This window comes from Larimichthys crocea, chromosome XIII (assembly GCF_000972845.2).
Source record: "Larimichthys crocea isolate SSNF chromosome XIII, L_crocea_2.0, whole genome shotgun sequence".
In the NCBI taxonomy this organism is placed as follows: Eukaryota; Metazoa; Chordata; class Actinopteri; family Sciaenidae; genus Larimichthys; species Larimichthys crocea.
Window position 1 is genome coordinate 45,719,583 of NC_040023.1, and position 20,679 is coordinate 45,740,261.

Below are 20,679 nucleotides of genomic sequence, written 5' to 3' on the forward strand. Positions count from 1 at the left end.
ATATATACTGCTTACATGTTATTACATCATGTGCCTTGCAGTAGATGAACCAGACAAAGCTTTAGCTCAGGTGTCAAGACAACGGCCCATGTGTTGGTTGCATGCTGTTTGCCGGTGGTATGTATCTCAGCCTTAAAGTATCATTACAGGGACAGTCCCACAGAGACCAAATGCACACATGTTGATGAGGGTCGCTCTCAGTGTAACATTTCTGCTATACACACTATCTCAATTACGAGAAAGTTTTGAGAAAGTTTACAATTAGATATTTTCTCAACATCTCTTCTTCTTCACACACATACACACATCTCTGTACGCCCCCACATACATTTATCATCTTCATGCACACACACATACTCTGAAGACTCCCCACAGGACTCGTGATTGCAGCTAGACTATTTTGTATTCATATGACAAAGTCGCAGCTCTCTCTGTTTCTCTCTCCCGTTCTCTCATATGAATACAAAATAATTAAGGCAGAAGAAAAAAAAAAAGAAAAAAAAAGAGAAATCTTTTCCATTCCGCTCATCTCCCAACTCATCTGCTCGCAGCAATTCCTCTGACACTTGATTGAGGTATTTTATCTCGTTAAGAAGGGGACAAGTGTAAAGTAGAGCCCTTAGCTGTAAACTTCAAAACATAGTTTCCTATGATTCCACAAAACGTTAACCGCACACAGACACTCAAATTTCCTTTTCCTTGGCGAGACATGCAGCAATTCCACTTCTGCTGTCATTTCATTCATCCCTCATATTACCTGAAGTTGTCTTTAAATGGACCGGTAGCTAACACTTTTTCCCTGGAGTGAACAACTTTGGATGACTAGCTGTGAAGCATTTTACAAAGTATAAACCTGCACACACACACTTTCAGGCGTTTTAAAGGATCACCTTGCATCACAGGGCATGCTTAAAACTGTTTTCACATGAACTCTGGACAATGTTCAGAGGATCAGGTCCAGACATTGTCTAGTGTTGCGCTTTCACACATGTAGCACCCAACAGGGTACTCCACTTGGTTTGGCAAAGCAGCATGCAGGAGGAGTATAGCTATTAAAGTGTATAAAAGAATACACAGGAAATCTTTTGCTTGCCTTTATATTGCTCTATATTATAAAGTGTAAACAAGGTAGCTACACTCTGAGCAACATCAACAACACTCCCATTTGCTCACTGTTAATTCCCCTGATGGTGACCTGATCAATTCACACTTGCCAGACTAAATCAGGCATTACAGTTTGATAGACTATGATAGAGCTGGCAGGTTAAAGTCTTTTCAATGTCCAATCCAACAGTCCAGTTGCAGTGTATGCGTGAAGGGTCAAGGAAAAGGTTAAAGGTGACCCCCCCTCCCCTTTCTTGCATCACTTCTATCCTCTCACCATCTTCTCTTTTTCGCAGTCTCCTTATCCCGCCCCCCAGCCTTCACTCCTAGAAAGTGACAAGGAGAGATAGGCTATTTAGATGTTGTATAAAAGGAACCAATTATCCTAACATGCAGCCCACGTCCAACCTATCCATCCGACCGCTCAGCACAAATCCCTCCATCCTTCAGAGCTACCTCTGCTCTCCATCAACCTCTTATCCTCCCGCCATCATCCCCTTTTTTCCCAGCAACCCAGCAATGATTAACATCGGTCTTGTTTTTGTTCCCTCCCTCACCTTCTGCTTTCCCTCAACGCACCCCTTTCTTTCCACCCAGCTCTCCATCTTCCATCTTGCACATAAATCTCCAAATGGAACATGCCATTCAGTGTCTGACGGTCTTGAAGGTTGCATTAGAACGTCAGCGCACGAACGTGGATCAGACACGTGATGGGTGCTTGATTTGAACATTGAAATATCTGAAACATATGTTAGGCTCACTCACATCTACAGCACACATATGCTGTACTCATGCACATTAATAATCAATGCAGGAAGGCACACGCACTACACATACTACTAACCCTTTTTGTTTTACTCATTCAAACCCTGTGAAACACCTCAGCATCTCCTGTCTAGGGTATGTGCAGGTGGAGCGTAGGTAAAAAGATCATAGTACCTCAGGGTTTCATAACAGCATTTGCATAACAAGCACCCGACTGCCTGAAGCGCTTACATGACAGAGATGGAGGCCTTTGAGCATAACCTTTGGTCGGAGATTAGTAGATAGAGATAGAAGAAGCACTCAGATCCTTTATTCTTTTATAAAGTAGGTAGCAATACCATAGTCGATCAAGATATACTTGAATCACCAAAGGTAAAAACACACATTATGCAGAATGCCCTGTTTCAGAGTAAAATATTAAGAAAGAAGCAAAATCATATTTTTAATTTATTTATTTCATATATGTTTTTTATGTGTTTTATTTTATTCTTACTACTTGTTCTAGCCATCTCCATCAGTATATATCAACACAAATACATATTGTGATCTGGCCAATTGTAGATTTGGCAGCTTGTACTTAGGAGCTGCCAAGGAGAGCTGCTGTCTTGTGCTGGTGCATTTCATGGTCAGTTACCCTTCTCAACTGCTCCTCTTCAGTAGTTGCTAAAGAAGTATGAATTTCACACCCACATTTTTGGATTCAAACCACAGAGTGCCCATCTCTCCAGGCTTTAGACTGCTACCATTATAAACAAAAAATGATGTTTTTTTCTAAAATAGACTTTGGGTTTGGATTTTGGGTGTCACAAGAGAAAACACAAATGTAAGCCTCATAATTTGTAATTTGTCATTTTAATTGGTTGTCCGTGGAGCCAGGAGTACTGGTTTAGCTCGCTCTTAAATGTCTTCAACAGCTCATATATATTAGTAATATATAGTATATGAGCTGTTGCTGTTTTTTTATTGACATAATTATTATTTCATTAATGTTCAAATACAGTGTACTCATCTGTGCTTCAGCAAATATTAGCAAGAGAACTCTAAGCAGTATGAGTACAAAGTACGGCATTAGTATGTATGCCAGTTCTTCGAAGACATAATTAATGTTAGAAACATGTGACGTGTTGATTTGCAGTGATCAGGAGGTTAATGTGTACACTGCATTATGCATCAGCTTCAGGCGCGGATGCTTATATACGAGCGTATAATGCAACGTACCCTACAAATATACCTATCAGTGTACATGTACTGGTTCGCCTGCCTGCCTCTGTTTGTTTTATGTGCAATTCTTCCACAGGACTTGTCAAGTAGGTTATGTACAGTATCCACACATACACACAGATCGTTGAGTACCCTCTAGCTGCTGCTCCTACGTCAGACAATATGGGAATCGGAGTCTGACACCAATTATGCAGAAACTGTGGGAACTTGTTGCTAAACCCGACATATCAGTGGGTTGCTGTTTCTCCTCTGCATCATCTGTAGCTTTAGGCTGCGTGCATGTGTGTGTGTGTGTGTGTGTGTGTTTAAAGGGATGAAGATACTAAAAGCACAAAGTACCGTAATTTCCTCCCAATGACTAGGACAGAGATTACCATTCACCACATTTAAGATGATATTTTGAGAACATGGCTACTGGACAGATTTATAATAGGCTTGTGGACAAAATAATAGAATAAACAGAGCTTGACAGACTGAAGTGCTGCTTGAGTATTTATTACAGCTGAGTGTTGTTTGCTTTGTGTTAAAACCTAAATTACTGAAACATGAGGGAGTGTCAGGAATTTGCTTTGGGGCAAAGTGGTTTTCAGTGAATTTTCATAATGAAATCATTGTCATAATAGATTATTAGATTAACTCTTCAAATCATTTGAATGATTTTGAGGGCATGCAACACAAGATACATTTTCATAAGGCTTGGAAACCGTTGTTTCATTTGATGTTAGAATTAGAATGTTTTTACTGCAGTAACGAGAGGAGAATGGTCTTCCGCAGTGAGCTCATTCATGCATATACTCAATATATGTATCCTAATGTTTAGTATTTGAGACTTTGCTGCAAAGAACACAGACATATCTTTTACTAGGTCCTTTATATTGTGTGACCTATGTCAACTTTTACCTCTAGTCTCTCATTTGTTCTGAAATAACTTTCTATCCCTTTAGTCGTCTTTCTGAGCCTGTCCAAAACACATACTTATACATGCTCACACATAAGACTTTGAGGCTGGTAATCATTATGAATCCACTGCATTGAGGGTGCTGCACATACGCACACAAAGACACACGTACACACCTACAGTGTATTTCATATCCAGTGGACCACCAGCTGGCTGACAGCTGTCTGCGCCAAAGTGAAGAGTAGATATTTTGACAGCATCATCTTTTTGATGTCTAGACTGAAACTATTAAATGCCGTGGCAGACGTCTCTGCTTGACTGACATTGCGGAACATCCATTGAATGCTCTGGTTCTGGCGTCTGTGATTCACTTTAAAATGCTATTTGTTTCCATATTTTATGCTTGCCCTTATTCATGTTTTTGTTTTTCTTCTATTCTTATTGTGCCCTTTAATCACATTATTACCTCGCATGTATTGATTCCTTTTAATACTCAGTGGTTTGATTAAATCCATTTATTTCATCCTGCTTTGCTCTGACTCATCCTTTTTTTACATTTTAGAAAATGTGAATTGTATTGCTAAAAGCCCATATTATTTTAGCTTTTTATGTTTTATCTTTCTGCTTTATTATTATTATATTTAATTTTGGTCTCAATAGAGACAGATCACTGAGCCTTAATATTAACCTTCAAAAGATGGAGGATGCAGATGATGCAGATTTTTATTTTTTTAAAATTACTCCACATGTACCAGCAACATAATGTGACAATTGGAGCCTAGATTCCTCTCTTAACTAAAGCTGTTAATGGAAAATATGGACTCAATTGCCTTCCATTAAAAGGACCTGGACCTTGGTTTGTATGAAAAGAATGCAAATAGCAGGTGTGAATAGTCAGAGCCAACCTAAATTTTAAGAAAATACATGTCTTTTTGAGTGCCTGAGGTTGCATCAGAGTGTCATCTATCAACTGAACTGTCATGATCTCTGAAGTATGTTGTCCTTGCCTTTAACAGCCTACATTTCCTGGTTTTCCACACGGAGGAGGTCCACGATGTGCTACGAATCTGGGATGGACCCCAGGATGGAGGGGTCCTGTTGAGGGAGCTGAGTGGCTCAGTGCTGCCGCCAGACGCCCACAGCACCTTCAACACTGTCAGCCTGCAGTTCACCACAGACTTCTTCACTAGCAAGCAGGGCTTCGCTCTGCAGTTCTCTGGTAAGGAGGGAGGAAGGCAGCCAGGCGGGGAGGGAGGGAGCGTGGTGAAGGAAATGTTAGATGGGTTCAATGGCTGGAGGGTAACTCGGTGTAGACAGGGACAAAATTCACCACTCACAGGTTTAACTGTGAGCTGTGACACAAATACCTCTTTCTTCATCTTTTAACTGAAGATCATTTTCACATCATTTCAATAATTGAGCTTCTTCTTGCTCCTTTAGTCTCCACTGCAACCTCCTGCAATGACCCAGGCATGCCTACTAATGGGACCCGCAGCGGGGACAGCAGGGAGCCTGGGGACCATGTGGCGTTTCAGTGTGATCCAGGCTACATACTGCAGGGGGCCAACAGGATCACCTGCACTGAGATCAACGGTCGCTTCTTCTGGCAGCCAGACCCTCCTACATGCACAGGTACTCTATTAACACAGCATGCCATCATCAGTTATGGGTAATGATTCTGCATGGATTATGAGCAGAACTAGTGTGAATGTTGTCACATGCCTTTATGTATTGCTACTGCTGAGTGACCGCATTCATTTTGTTCAGCTTGTGCACCCATCTTTTTAAGGAAATACGTTTTTTTTCTCTCCAAACTTTCTGTGAGTAAACTTTCTGTGGTTATGAGGTTTTAAATGATATAATAAATAAAGTCAGAAATCAGAGAACAGCGCAGAAATAAAAGTTATCTTGTAAAATATATTATGCCCTCTAACCTGTCTAATGTAGTCTACTGTATCAACTCTCTCGCTCGTCTGACTTTTGTGAAACAGGTAGACAATACAAATTCCTAATGTGATTACTTAACAGACTCCTAAAGTGAATCTTAAGTGGCAAACCTGATTGCTGTGTTCCCGAGATGTCTCCTGAAGTCACTGCAGCAGACAGAGAGATCTGATTATCCTGTTTTTCAATAACAACACAGACCTTTTAGTCAGACTTATACTCTTCTGCCTTTTTTCTTCTTATTATTATTATTATTTTTAATGTCTGATCACACTTGGTGCTCTACAGAACAATGTGAATTCACAACAGCAATTAAGATCAAGCTATCTCACATAATTAGTGCTAAACTAAATTAGTTTGGGCATTTTATTCAGGAGAGGGATTGTGCAGGATAGTTCCCTGACAGTTACAGGTGAAACTGTGGTAAACAGTGTCGATGGGCATTAGCTAAATCTCACTGGAGCATCTGTTGCTATAACTTACTGCAGGGAAACAAGCAGGAGGCTATAAATTACAATTAAAACAATGTTCACTGCTGTTGGTAAATTTTTTTTTTTTTTTTTTTCTTTTTCTTTAAATGTAGATATGGAGCTTTTTGTTTTGGTGTCATTTTATACTTTTTTTCTTATACATTTTGTACTATTTGTATTGTTTTAAGTTGTTTATACTTATATTCAGATGTTTATATTAACAGTTATTTCTGTTCTTTGACCATCAGCTCATTTCAAGGATTTGCAAAATAGTAGCAGAACAAAGCATTATTTTTTTATTTAAATAAAAAAAGACAATTTAAAGTGGGAATAAGATTATATACGAGATTACATGAGAGATTATATGAGATTACATCTCAAGACTTGTTCTATGTTTACTTTCACATTTACTAATTCATTTTTCTCCATATTCATAGCCCCATGTGGAGGGAACCTGACAGGTCCTAGTGGGCTGATTCTGTCTCCAGATTATCCTGAACCGTACCCCCACGGAAGGGAGTGTGACTGGACGGTTACTGTCACACAGGACTATGTCATCGCTCTTAACTTCAACCAGTAAGCTGCACGCTAATTTTCACATGTGTGAATTGATTCCTGTCGTAGTTGTAAACCTGTTCTATACAACAGTACAGACTATTTAATCATATTTAAAGTGTGTCGTTACATTGTTATATCTCATGTGAGCTGCACATTTGTATTTACATTATAAACACTTCTGTAACCAGGTTCAGCTTGGAGCCCAGTTATGACTTCTTGCATATCTATGATGGGCCGGACTCCCTCAGCCCCTTGCTGGGTAGTTTCTATGGCACAGACGTTCCGGATCGTATTGAGAGCAGCTCCAACACACTCTTCTTGGCTTTCCGCAGTGATGCTTCCCTCAGCAGCAATGGATTTGTCCTGCAATACACAGGTGGGCATTTTGTTTGGTTAGATAAATGCCTTTAAAATGTAATACAGTATTTGGCTAATTGGACAAAACCATCAATTTAGTCGAAACATTTTGTCTTTTTTATGTCTGTGTCTGACTTAGTTGTAGTTTTTCAGCATCAGTTTTTCATCTCAAACTTTTAAATATTCTCAACAAAACAGTGAATTTTAAATACTGTGTGAGGCTTTATCCCCTAAACAACTCATGTTTTAAATTCTTTCTCTGGAAGAATAAGAATGGATTTAGCCTCTGCCGCTTATCGACCTTGCAGATTGTTTCTTTTTAACTTTCTCTTGTGTCTTGTCCAAAGCGAGTGAGATTAGTCGTGTGAAAATTGCTTCAGAGAAAGGATGGGGTGTCTGTGCTGCAGCGTCCTGATCATCACCCTCCCATTTTTGCCATGGTCTGCTTGGAAGTCATTATTGATCTGTACCTCCTCTAGTATCCGACTAACAAAGAATTATGAAAATGAAAAGCCGACAGCATGTGTGCTTAAGCTCTTTTTGATCAGTGCTTTGCAGCTGCACAGAAGGCTTCTTATAAATTAGAGCAAACTACGTTTTGTTGTCTCATGTCTGAGCTTAGCTGACCGCAGCATGTTGTTTGAGGGACCCAAATTTATTTCCTCACACAAGGCGCTGCACATGTGGGGCAGAATGATTACAGACATTCTTGAAAGAGAGACAGTTTAAGGATAATGCTACACACCTGCTTTTTTTTTTTTTTTTGCGTTTGTGTTTCAGCCTCACGTTAAAGCTTTTTCCTAACAAATATACAGACGCTGAACAAGCTCTAAATTAGACAGGGCATCTTCGTTAAGGGCTTTGCTTGAGAGAACAGTGTTAAATCTTCCTACATCTCCCGGCCTCAATTAGAGCTGTTTAAGGTATCAGACGTTTACCCAATTCCAGATCGACCCTAAGCTATCTCTTTCTTGGCTGGCGTTCAGATGGGATTTGATCTATATACAGTAAGCAATCTGACTTCACAACACTACTTATTAACGCGATGCAGGTTTGTTTTTCTTTTGCAAATTGTACATAAATGGAGTAAAGCAAAATCTTTTGGTGATACAGTGTTACAGCGCCTACCCCTTAACTCACTCCCAGCTATATTTACTGCAGTGTGTGATACAGTGTGTGATATTGTATGGCCAATCTGGTACAGCAGATGGACCCAGTGTGTGGCTCACAAAAACTCCCTCTCCCCACTTCCAATTCTCCACACTAATGAACCATAACCAAATAATACATAAATTACCTCCTCAGTTTCAGACAAACAACATGGCACAAAGGCGTGTTTGGCTGTGGGTTTGGGTCTATTTGGTGAGGAAGCAGCAAGTTGACGAGTTGGCGCAGCTAGTATTTGGTCAGACCGCCACTGAAAATTGCATTACAAAATGTGCCTGAGGTGCTGTCAGCCTCTTTACCAAGCAATCGTTATGTCTTTCTGTTTCCGTGTCTCTGGCCATGTCTGATTAGGCTCTCCAGGGAAATATGTGGGCAAAAACTTTCCATGCCTGAGCCACATTTGAATAACTTACATAGACACAGACATGGACAGATACACACAGGAAAAAAAAAAAAGAAAAAGATACAAGCACCCACATACTCACATCTGTCTAATCCAATACCTTCACCAACTTGTAGGCTCATTTTTACTTCATATCGCATCACATAAACTCCTTTGAGCATTTTCCAAAACAGACAATGCTACTTTTCCGTTTTCTATCACACCTACAAATATCCCAGGGGAGGGCTTGTTAAATCGGCCATCTTCACTTCGCTGACCAACCTTCTGATCACTAGCTCGTGTCCAGGGCCACTCCACCCTTAATGCCTGCTACATCCATCACGCCTCCACTGTCTCTTGCCAGGTGTGCTGGTTTAGTGAAGGAGGCATTGAGGGAAGGTTCAGGTCAAAATCAGCCCATAAAAGGGCTCAACCTGTCTAGAACAGGTTCCCAGGGTGACAGACAGACAGACCACATGCCTGTCCCCAGGACTCTGTTCAGCCATGAAGGGCAGCCTCCTGTCTGGTCAGCAGGTCCCCAGCTTTGAGCTTAGAAACTAGGCATTTATCCAAAGTTCTACTTGCACATTTTATCATCAGTAAATCATTAGAACTTCTGTTAGACTATGTTATAATTACAGTACATACAGAGGATATTGCAGAAAATATACTCAATTTGATGGAAATTTGCTTGATGGTACACAACGAGAGGATATTGTTGTTCATGGTGCAAATTTATCCTTCTCTAAGCGGCAGATGGTGGAGCAAGAAAAAAAGTGTAATGTAAAAATCACTTCCAACATGTTGGTCCTCTTCATTAAAGTTAGAGAGAAAATAGACACAGAAAAGAAGTTGCAGAGAAGTTGACATTATCAACTGTGAGACAAGTAACACTATGTGTTTTGTAAATTCCACTAGCAGGAGAATGAAGTGAAGAATACCCTAGACCTTTACAAATAGATGCTTTTAAAATATGAACGTTGTTTTAAACGTGACCAAGTTTGCTTTCAGCTCATTGATGTTGAGATAGTTGGAGCTCTTGGACTTATTTTTGTAAGCAGAACAGAAGTTGAAGTTTTCCTGACAAAAGGAAATGTGTGATATACCTTTCCTTTTGTATGTCTGTGTTAAGTCATCAAATATTGAAGTTTGCTGTGTGAGTGGACTGTGTTTAAGATTGAACTAAATTGTCATAGACATTTTTCCTATGTTTATTTTAGCTGTAAGGGCATGAAGTGTGCCAAATTGACAGGCCTCCTTTCACATGCACATTTTCCACCTAAGAACAATGTGATGGTAGATTGAGCGAGACATCTTTCTTACGACCTCAGGAGTGGTGATTGATATGTGGTTAGATGCAGTGTTTGTGTGTGTTGTGTGTGCTTGCGAGAGAAAGCTTGCGTATGTGCATTGTCTTCTCTAGTTGACTGCACAGAGAAGCGGTGTGTGAGAGGCGCCTGTGTGCAGTCAGCAGACCTTGGGCCAGAGCAATGCCACTCTCAATCAGCTGCCTGTCTGTCTCCACAGCCATACATACCTCCAGCAGCCACAGATGAAAGGGCACCGTCAAGGGCTAGAGAGAAAAGTGGCAGTCAGTGAGATATATTTACTGAAAGAGGAAAGCGTGGAAAAAGAGAATGAGTAGAGGAAGTGAGAAATCCGAGAATATCAGGAACCTTAGGCAGAAAACAATTTCTATTCCAGTATCACCTCTGCAGCTTGATGCAAAACTCCTTTTATTGAATACCAACACGAGCTCCCTTCTGACGCTGATTTTCCACCGTGTTACCTCTCTCCACAGAGAACCCCAGGGAGTCCTGCTTCGAGCCGGGCTTGGTGCGCAATGGGACACGGGTGGGCGCCGACCTCAAGCTGGGTTCCACTGTCACCTACCACTGCGACAGTGGCTACACACTAGAGGGAGACCCAACCCTCACTTGCATCATGGGGGGAGACGGCAAGCCGAGCTGGAACAAACCCAAACCCATCTGCATTGGTAAACACTGACATCTGGAGACGGTTGTTAGGAACAAACCACATCAGTGTTTATAGATTTATCATGTGTAAACACACATGTATGATTATGCGGTTTTGCACAGAACTATGTCCTACAGGTATATGTGTAGAGCTGCGCTGGTTTTGCTTATGGTATTAGATTGTAAGAGTGTAGCTTTAATTTAATCTGCAGTTCAAAGAGAGTTTCTTATTTTGCATATCTGCTCCTCACGACAAAACCTGCGTCATCCTGGCTGTTCTCTGACATTCCCACGGCACGGAGAACACACGCTGTGCATATTCCCCTAAAAAAGCTGGTAAAAAAAATCCCAGACGCCACCAAATCTGGCTCTCGCAGTGTGAAGCCTCAGTTATTTGTCAGGTAGAATACAGACTCACGCCGTGCACATTCTCACACAAGCTAAAACACACATTCACAGACATGGGATCAGCACTTGCACAAAGATACGAGCACGCACAGAGCATTTTTTAGAGGTTTTAACCAGAGAGAGGGCCTCATCTCACCCAGACTAACCCAGAGGGACACTTGGAAAACATTGCAATTTCACTGTGGCAAACACCAGGGACATCTTCCACCCAAAGCCCAATCAGACAAGAAAAGTAATTTAGGAGTAATGGAACAGAGGGGATGGGAAAGCAGGAGGTAGTGGAGAAATGGAATCTTACACTATTGGCTTTAGACCTTCCTCGGCTGTCTGCACTGTCTCTTCATGTCTCATGCCCGTGTCTCTTTCTAGCACCATGTGGTGGGCAGTACTCAGGTTTGGAGGGAGTGGTCTTATCTCCTGGTTACCCCGGCAACTACAGCAGTGCGAGAACCTGTCTCTACTCTGTGGTGGTGCCCAAGGATTACGGTAAGTCAAGGAAGAGTATTGTGTTACTGTATTTGGTCTTTTTTTTAGCTGTTTTGTTTACAGGTGGGTAATCATGTGTGTTTAATTAAGATGAAATGATTCCAAAATGCCTTTCTCAGGCTCACACCAGGCTCAAGTGCCTCACTTAATTTTTCACACATTCGTTCACTGTGGAAACTAATGAAAGCAAGAAGAAAACACTTTTTTTTTTTTCACATCTGAATATTCTTAGTGACAGATGCGTAGGAGAAAACAAGTTTGTGAAAAGCTCCCACACACAACATATTCTTAACTTGCAGGGTTCGCTGCATGCTATTTTAAATTTCTGCACATACTAAAATTATACAGTGATTCAAAAATTCCAGTATCCACCTGTCTCATTGCTGCACACATGTTTCCATGTTACTTTTGTGGAGCAGTTTAATCACGTTACACATCAGACAATACAATATTGCTGTCGCACATACGCGCAAACACACCAAAAAATAATTGGTGTCTAGAAGATCCAGAGTTCCTGAATCTTTTGGCATTTCCATCTTAAAGGTCACAGCCTGCTTCCAAAATATCTGCGACACTATAGGAGCAGAAAATTATTCAGAAAGCAAAACAATGCTCAAGTGTGACACAGCTTAAACAGGCAAATGCAAACATGTTTCACTTGTCCAAAATGTCCCTCTGCTTCACTTTCTGTCTGTCTTTCGCTCTTTGTATCTCTTGCTTCCTTTTCTCTTCCCTCTGGTTCATTAATGAGTTATCAGCATCATGCCAATAAGGGAAAGCTCAAGCCATCATTGTTAAATAACACTAAAAAGCAGTGCCTGTCATGTGTTTGGCTTTGGGGTTCACCCCTTTCTTTTGAATGTTGGGGTCATGACACTCATTGAAGGTCCAGCACTGATGCAAAATGACTGGGCCTGTCGGCAACATATTTCACTCAATGGAGTCAAAGCGAGAGAGGAAATTGAAATAATTAAAGCCCACATTTGCATTTTCCTGGAAAATGACAGTGAGGCCCAAGGCAACATTCTTTGTTGTGCAGAGCCAAAATTGCTCTCCCGTCCATTTTTGCCGCTTCTCATTACGCTGATGCACCAGCCCTAATGATAGGCCTTTTTCCTTAATACAGAGGACGGAGTGGGTGTCACTGCAACTACTGCCTGCTCTTATCATAGAGAGAGATGAAGAGGATGTGCGAATAAAGGAAACACTTGGGTTGAGCAGGAGAAAACAGATGCTGAGTCATATTGAACAAGTTTAACTCAGAAGATAAGGTCCTGCCATCATGCTAAATGTTTAATCACTAGTCCCCTGCCCCCTCTTTCTCCCTCCCTCATCCTCTTCATCTTATTCTTTCACCTGCAATATTTGCTACAAGTAAACCAGAGACAGATTGGATGCGAACGAGCTGAATATATTCAGGCAATTGCAGTAGAAACTGAAGGCTGAAAGGATGAAGGATGAAGGCTTCATAGTGGAGCTTTAGCTGCACATTGTACAACAGATTTGCTGTCATCGCCAAAGCCTTTCATCTACTGACAAGCCATCAAGCCCAGACAGGGTTGCTGATCTAGTCGCGTAATATCAGTTTTTGGTCGTGTTGTCATAACTGGCAGTATTATCCAGTTCGCTTTAAAGAAGATATTTTGATTTAAATTGCTGTTGATGATTTTCTTTTGAATGAAAGTGGATTTTCGGTGTCATTGCAAATGGATTTAGAGTTTTTAGTGTAGCTGTGATGCAGTCCCAATTTTTATTTTTTTATTTTTATTTTTTGGCTTTTTTCAAGCTTTATTTTTGACAGGGACAGCTGAGGAGTGACAGGAATGCGGGGAGAGAGAGAGATGGGGAACGACATGCAGCAGGTCGGATTTGAACCCTGGGCTGCTGCTGAGCCTTCGTACATGGGGCGGATGCTCTGAGCTAATTGACACCCCCATGCAGTCCCAGTTTGGATCTAATTTCGGCTGCCTCTGATGTGCTAATATTTTGTGCTTATCTGTCTTTTTTAGTGGTCTTCAGTCAATTCGCCTTCTTCCAGACAGCTCTGAATGACATTGTAGAGGTTCACGATGGGACAACACAGGACTCCCGTGTTCTCAGTTCCCTGTCTGGAGCACACACAGGTACTAAAACAAAAATGCACACTCAGATACTTGCATGTCTTCACATTTTTGGGTATCAGCTATGTTGATTTTTATAACAGGCATCAAACTGTCAAATAGTAACTATTTATATTGAACTGCAGGTAAGTAAGACATGACTTAAACACGCTTGTACAGCTTTTGTTTCATTGTCAGCACCAGGCTGTGACAAATGGGCAAATGTGATTTGACTATTACATCTCCTGGTCATTATTTTTGGACATGATAGGACACTAAATAAAATTACTGTTGTCTTAGCTATCCCTTTCATAAGGATTCAGTTAAAGCCAGAGACAAATTGCTGACACAGGCAGAGCTGCTGTGGCTGCAGGTTGGCTCCAGTGAGCTGTAAAACAAATTCAACAGTGACAACAACAACTTAAAGAGCCACAGGGATAACACGTCGCAGACAGGCTGAAGAACACTTGCATGCACATTCAGTACTTCATGAGCTGAATTGGTATTACATACATGTCAACTCTCAAAATATATACTCATGCAGTTGTGTAGGCATTCAAGTACACTCACACACGTGCACACACACACACACACCTACACTTGTGTGCTGGGTTTAAGCCAGGAAAATGAGATATACTGTATTCCTTCCCTTTTGTCAAGAATAAATTGCTGTGCCTACAGCTGTGCATTTTTAGCATTAGGATCCTAAACAAAACCACCTACCTACTCAAAGCTGAATTAACATTAATTACCATAAATAGCATAAAACTGTGGTTTCTACATTCACATTATTGCCTCAAGTTTTCACCTTGCAGGTGTTTATTCATGCAACAGTCAACATCTTTCCCAAACTTTCTGCGGGGATCCTCTTTCATTGCCATTGCATCCGGTAATAACCTCAAATAACCTCAAACACAGATGGCACTAGCCGTCATATTTTTTAAACTTTGTTCGTATTATGCTATTCTAATAATACCATATAATATAACAACCATTAAAGAATGACACACAATGAGAATTCATACCATTTTCTGATTAATTATGCACAGTTTAAACTTTATCAATACACAATATCTGTCAGTATTCCTACCACTTTTTTCAGTTTTCCAAAAAAGCAGAAGCAAAAGACACAATAAGACATACAACATTGGCCTTATTTATTTATTTTCTTACCTTTCTCTGAGGATAATCACAATCTTAATTTTATCCCACAAGATTTGTGGTGGATCTGGCCAGCCTGCTAATGGGAGTGCATCAATATATAAAACATTATTTCCTGTTGTCAGTAGGTACTGTTTCATGGTCAAAATTGACGCTATACAGACACATGGTTCAATAGTTTATTTGTTTTAGTACAATGCCTATGAATCACAAATTTTGATTTTTATCCACATCAGTAAAATGTGCTGGGCAGGTCTTTAGTGGGTGGTAAGACCCAGATGAGACATGCATCTTTTGCCATTGCTATCATATGTGCACAATTTCTCAAGCATGTTTATCCCCTAAAAAAGCTATTAATTAGGTAGAATAACAATAATCTGAGCAGTTCCAATAGCTTACTTGCACCAGTTGAAGCTCTGGCCCTAACTAGTTCCTGCAGGAAATGGGGTCTGCCCATATAGGCCTTTTTTTTTTCAAAATATTCTGAATAGATGTCAAACAGAAGTACAGCACACATACACAAAGGTGGTAGAACTGAATAAAGCAGTCAGGTGAGGCGATGGGGAATAAGCAAAAAGGACTGTTGTAAGGTTAAAAGGACAAAGGTGAAGGAGAACTAATTATTTCTGTTGCGGCAGTGTTGTAAAATTGTGGATGCATGGATGTGATAAATGCCACAGCTGTGTTGATGGGCTACAAAAGAAATAGCTTGAATAGGGGAGGTACAACCTTTCAAGAGGGGTCGGGTGAAAAGGTTTGTGAGTTTAAGGCAGCTCTCCATCTCAGCCTGCCCTGGCCCTGTGGCTTGACAAAAGCAAAATGATTACTTTGGTTTGTGTCCAGGACAGCCTCAGAAAATCCAGTTTACAGCTCAATAAACAGGACGCTATATTAACTGCAGACTCCTGGCGGCAGGTTCACAGAGCTCTCTAACCAGGCATGGCAGAGCAGAGCTGACACACTTTGGCAAGGGAAGAGAGACTTTTAGCCCACACAGACTGTGCCATTGAAGAACTAGCATGAATTAGGCATAGAAGTATGTACCTGCATCTACCATACAAATACACTGAAGCTCACAAATCAACTTACATCCACATTTGCAAGCGTATAAAGCAAGAGATTCACCCACACAGGCCAAATATAGAAGCTGTTATTATGTGCAGTAAATATACAGTATAGCCAGGTAATGAGTATTTTAGTGGTTGGCAGGATGCTATTTGTCAAGCATGGTCAATCACAGTAGTCAACACATGAAAAGCATATTACAGTAAACCAACCACAGCATAACATTTGACGGTATGTTTTAATTACTCTCATTTCTGGGCAAGCAAATATAGTGAGAAGAAAAGGCATGAATGGTGAATTGGCAGAGGCAGTAGTGACAAGCATAATGAAACAGGGAAAGTAAGTGTAAGTAAATGATAAAAGGTGTGGTGTGACGTAGAAAACAAAGACAGACAAGGTGTAGAGGTGTAGGCTCATTCCCTTGGCTAAGTTTGACTTCTTCTATTGCTAATGTACATTTGCTACTTTTGTTTTACTACAAGCATTTTGCTGAATAAATGCAAAACATTTTTTCATAAAATGTAAAAATTCATATCCTGTAATCAGCACTGGGCACACTCTTTATTTTTTACTCTAAACCTGTTTGACTTTAGTTTTAACAGCTGGAGCGTTAAGCTTTTACATTTTTCCCGATGACTGCTGTATCTGAACCGGTGCACACCAACTGCATATTTAATTTTCACTATTGACTTCCAGCCAAAGTCATATCTATCCGTGTATGTCTTTTATATGCCAGCATAGAGGTGCACATTAAGGGCAAAGTGGTTTGGAGTTGGACAGTGGCCAGAGGGTTGATAAGTTACATGCTGACACGTTTGATCTGTCTTGATGAATACCTGCCCTGCACAGCAAATTATGAAACACTGTCACCATGATAGCACCCAGCAAGGGCTTTCTCTAATAAACTACCCAGCATGCCTTGGGGACCCCACAGTGGAACTTGCACAATCACAGTGATGACGCAACAAACTGTGCCATTGAAGCTATCTCAGGACACTTGACTTAAAGGTGCAGAAATAGCCGCAAAAAAGGGAGTGAAACATGCATACACAGGATAGAGACTCTGACACACGGAGACACACAGATGTTGCCTCTGGGGTTAAGCATGTCCGCCTCCCACTACAGTGTGACAGCAAGCAGACACAGAGTAATGAGATACACTGCAGAGAGCCAGTCAGCAGCACACTGAGAGAAAGACAGAGAGGCAGAGACAGAGATGCTCACACTTTGTATCATGTTTGATGTCATTCAACAAATAGTTTTCCACCACAGTAGATACATCATGGGGTTTCCCTTGTGTTTAATTACACCATGAGCTGATGAGGATAGCAGGCAATCATATAATGAAATATTCTTTTTCCGAGGATTTGATTAATAGTTGGACATTCTACATTTTGGCACAGAAAAATTAAGTCAAGTCAGATTTAATTCAGTCCAAAGCATGCCTCAGAGGCCTGCACAAATAATAAAAAACAATGATTAGCTATCATTTCATAGTAAATATATATGAGCCACATATATGTGATGAAAATGAATGTCATGTCTGTACAAATAGGTTATCAGATGCCATTTTAAACTAAATCTGGCTGATCTGACTCTGGCTACAAAAAAGCTCACCCTTGGTCTTAAATTTTGACAGATGGACAGCCACTAAGCCCTGGTCAGGTGACCTAAGAGTCCTGCCTGCACAGTATGCTATTCAGACTTCTGAATGCTCTGAGCTTGATTGTTGAGAGGCTTACCCTGCAGGTGCTAAATCCAACCTTGAATTTGATTTCTATATTTCACACACAGCCAGGGAAATAAAGCTGGAGGAGGTGAGATCCCTGCAGCTGGTCTTACTGCTCCATTTTAAACCAGCTGCAGATCCTCCAATTATGATTGGAAAATTGGGGATGTGAACAGAAAGTTACAATAGTCCAGTTGAGACAAAATTTCCTAAGACAAAGAAATTAACTGTAAATTAGAAAGCTGTGAAAAACAAGAACTTGATAGTGAGATGACATGTTTTAACTGACTGAAGCAGCTTCTGAGCTCCAAGAACAGGGCGTGATGTGCTGCACAGACTATGGTCAGCTGTACCTGTGACGCAATGTTACAAGTGCCAATAATCAGGATCCCCATTCAGTCATAATGTAACAGTAATAATAAAATGTTTATTTAGTATAACAACTTTCATAGAGCAAGGTCACAAAGTTCTTTACAAGAGCAAATTGTTCAAAATGAAAGCATAGAACAATATATTCAGTAAAACATAAGTAGGAAGAAAAAAATGAAAACAGCAGTGAAACAGCGCAAGGCAAGATAAATAAATAGGTCTTCAGCTGCATTTTAAAGGCTTCAACAGAGACTGCAAAATATCTAGTCTACAGGAAGAAGTGTTGAAGCCACCACTCTTTACTCAAGAACAAGGGACAACCAATGAGCCCTGATCAGAAGACTTAAGTGACCTCCTGGTGATCAGGATAGAGCAGATCAGAGATGTACGCTGGTTCCTGACAATGCAGGCACTGAGCTGACTGAGCTCATGACTGAGTTGAAGGAAATTGTTAGCTATGTAATAAGCATAGCATATAAGCATGGCCCTGTATGACAGTAAAATGTTAGACTTGTCATAATAATTGCTGTGCATTTGCATATTGTGATATGCCTTATCCAGCCTTATACACACTTAATTTTCATTACAGTATATGTTTATACAGTTTGAAAATGTCACCCTGCACTGCGCTAGACTAAACAGCAGGTTTTCACTGAAATCAGACATCTACACAATATTTTTTCACACTTTTCTATAATGCTGTACATGACTGTAGCTCCTAAATATATCCATACTCAGAGACCTGCAGTATGTCCTTTTCCACACACATATTTTCTACCACTTAACATTCACACTTAAATTGATGTGAAAATGTGGGGAATATTAGTTATTTAACTGTGAAGGTGATTATATGGCTGTTAATGGGTACCCACACAAATATAAACATCACAAATTGTGTCTTTAACTTTTCCCCATCTCAGGCGAGTCATTGCCATTAGCCACCTCCAACCAAATCCTGATCAGCTTTACCTCCAATGGCCAATCCAGCTCGAGAGGATTCCACCTGGTCTACCAGGGTAAGTGTGTAACACATGAACGCTCGCACAAGTGCAGACAAACAAATCCTACTGCTTTGTTTTTTTTTTTTTTTTTTTTTGGGGTTCCCTCTGTTCCAACAGCCACAGTTCCCCTCTATAATAGATGACTTGCTGAGTGATTTCGAAAAAGGATTCACCTTCAGCCGCTGTTTCAGCTGTGATATGCTTGTGTGCGTGTCGGCTGAAGTGTGTGCTCTGGAGCATAAACACTGTAGAAGTATAGCAGTCTGTTGAAAAGGTTGTGCTTAAACTCCCCTGTTCCTCTTTTTCCCTTAGAGAGACTTTTCTCTTGAATTGTTATTTTCTTTAAACAATGCACTGTACCAGAAATGACATTTGCTGCAGATATCCAAAAGCAATGGCAGCTCTGGAGAAAGTTCAATGAATAAATAATTCATTTTTTTTGTCTAAGTAAGCTGAAAGAAGCACAAGGCCAAATGAAGCTGAATATCACATTTTATATTACAGTATCTATTTGTGGTAATTCTGACAATAACACCCATAGAACCCCCCCAAAAAAATGTTAGGGTTTGAAAAACTAATTGTAAAATCTATCATGGACTGACAGGGAAAGAGACAGACATGATCAAAACAGCCTTATATTTTCTTGGAAGCTGTCAAAATCAACCTTTAATCACCCTGTCATTCACTCTGTTTCTAAAAAGCTGTACCACGGACCAGTGCCACCCAGTGCAGTTCAGTCCCTGAGCCCCGAAATGGCCGCCGTATGGGTAACAACTTTGCCGTTGGTGCAGTGATCCGCTTTGAGTGCAGCCCAGGTTATATGCTGGAGGGACCGAGTGCCATTGAATGTTTGACAGTTCCCAATGCCCTGGCACAATGGAACAGCTCCATACCCAGCTGTATAGGTAAGGCATGAATACTCAAATACAGACAGCAAACAGAGTCACAGACAACACATATGTTTATATTTGTTTGTTTCTCTTGCTTTCTTTCTTTACTTTCTTTCATCACTGTCCTTCTCCATCCCTGATTCTGTCTCTCGCACTTGATGCCTTGAGTTTCAACTCTTGTTACTCTGACACAGATGTGGGCTGCCAGCCATCGCCTGTGGCAATACAGTGAGATTCAGCCACGTGGCACACAGGTGGCAGGCACTGCTGAGGGTCACAAAAACACACAGCCACACACACTCATATGGAGATATCCAGATGCACACACACTTTCACTCACACATGCACACACACTTCACTACACTTCATACAGCTGTAGCAGATGCTCCTCTGCTGTCACCAGATGTGTAAATGCGGAGAACAAGCTGAGAAGACAGTGTTTTGAAGACTGTAAACACTCTTAGAAGTGTAACAGTGTGTGTATTTGTGTGTGCATTGCATGGCCAGTTATTTAATGACTTAAGTTGAATGAGTCCTAAAATCAGATTTATTTTAAAGGAAGCAGAAAATGTTTCAAGTGAAGTTAATTCAGCTTTTCTTTTTTTAATGAAATGTTTTATCAAGATTCT

General features: G+C 40.6%; 1 protein-coding gene across 1 annotated transcript in view; it reads left to right on the forward strand.

The window, feature by feature from the left end:
• csmd2 (CUB and Sushi multiple domains 2) overlaps nt 1–20,679 on the forward strand; it is a 216,642-nt gene that overhangs the window by 140,593 nt on the left and 55,370 nt on the right. Inside the window, exons 27-35 of the mRNA XM_019275463.2 lie at nt 5,005–5,207; nt 5,429–5,620; nt 6,840–6,978; nt 7,149–7,336; nt 10,668–10,862; nt 11,620–11,736; nt 13,746–13,859; nt 19,080–19,175; nt 19,862–20,065. Of these exons, the coding sequence (XP_019131008.1) occupies nt 5,005–5,207; nt 5,429–5,620; nt 6,840–6,978; nt 7,149–7,336; nt 10,668–10,862; nt 11,620–11,736; nt 13,746–13,859; nt 19,080–19,175; nt 19,862–20,065 (1,448 nt within the window). The remainder of the gene's footprint in view (nt 1–5,004; nt 5,208–5,428; nt 5,621–6,839; nt 6,979–7,148; nt 7,337–10,667; nt 10,863–11,619; nt 11,737–13,745; nt 13,860–19,079; nt 19,176–19,861; nt 20,066–20,679) is intronic.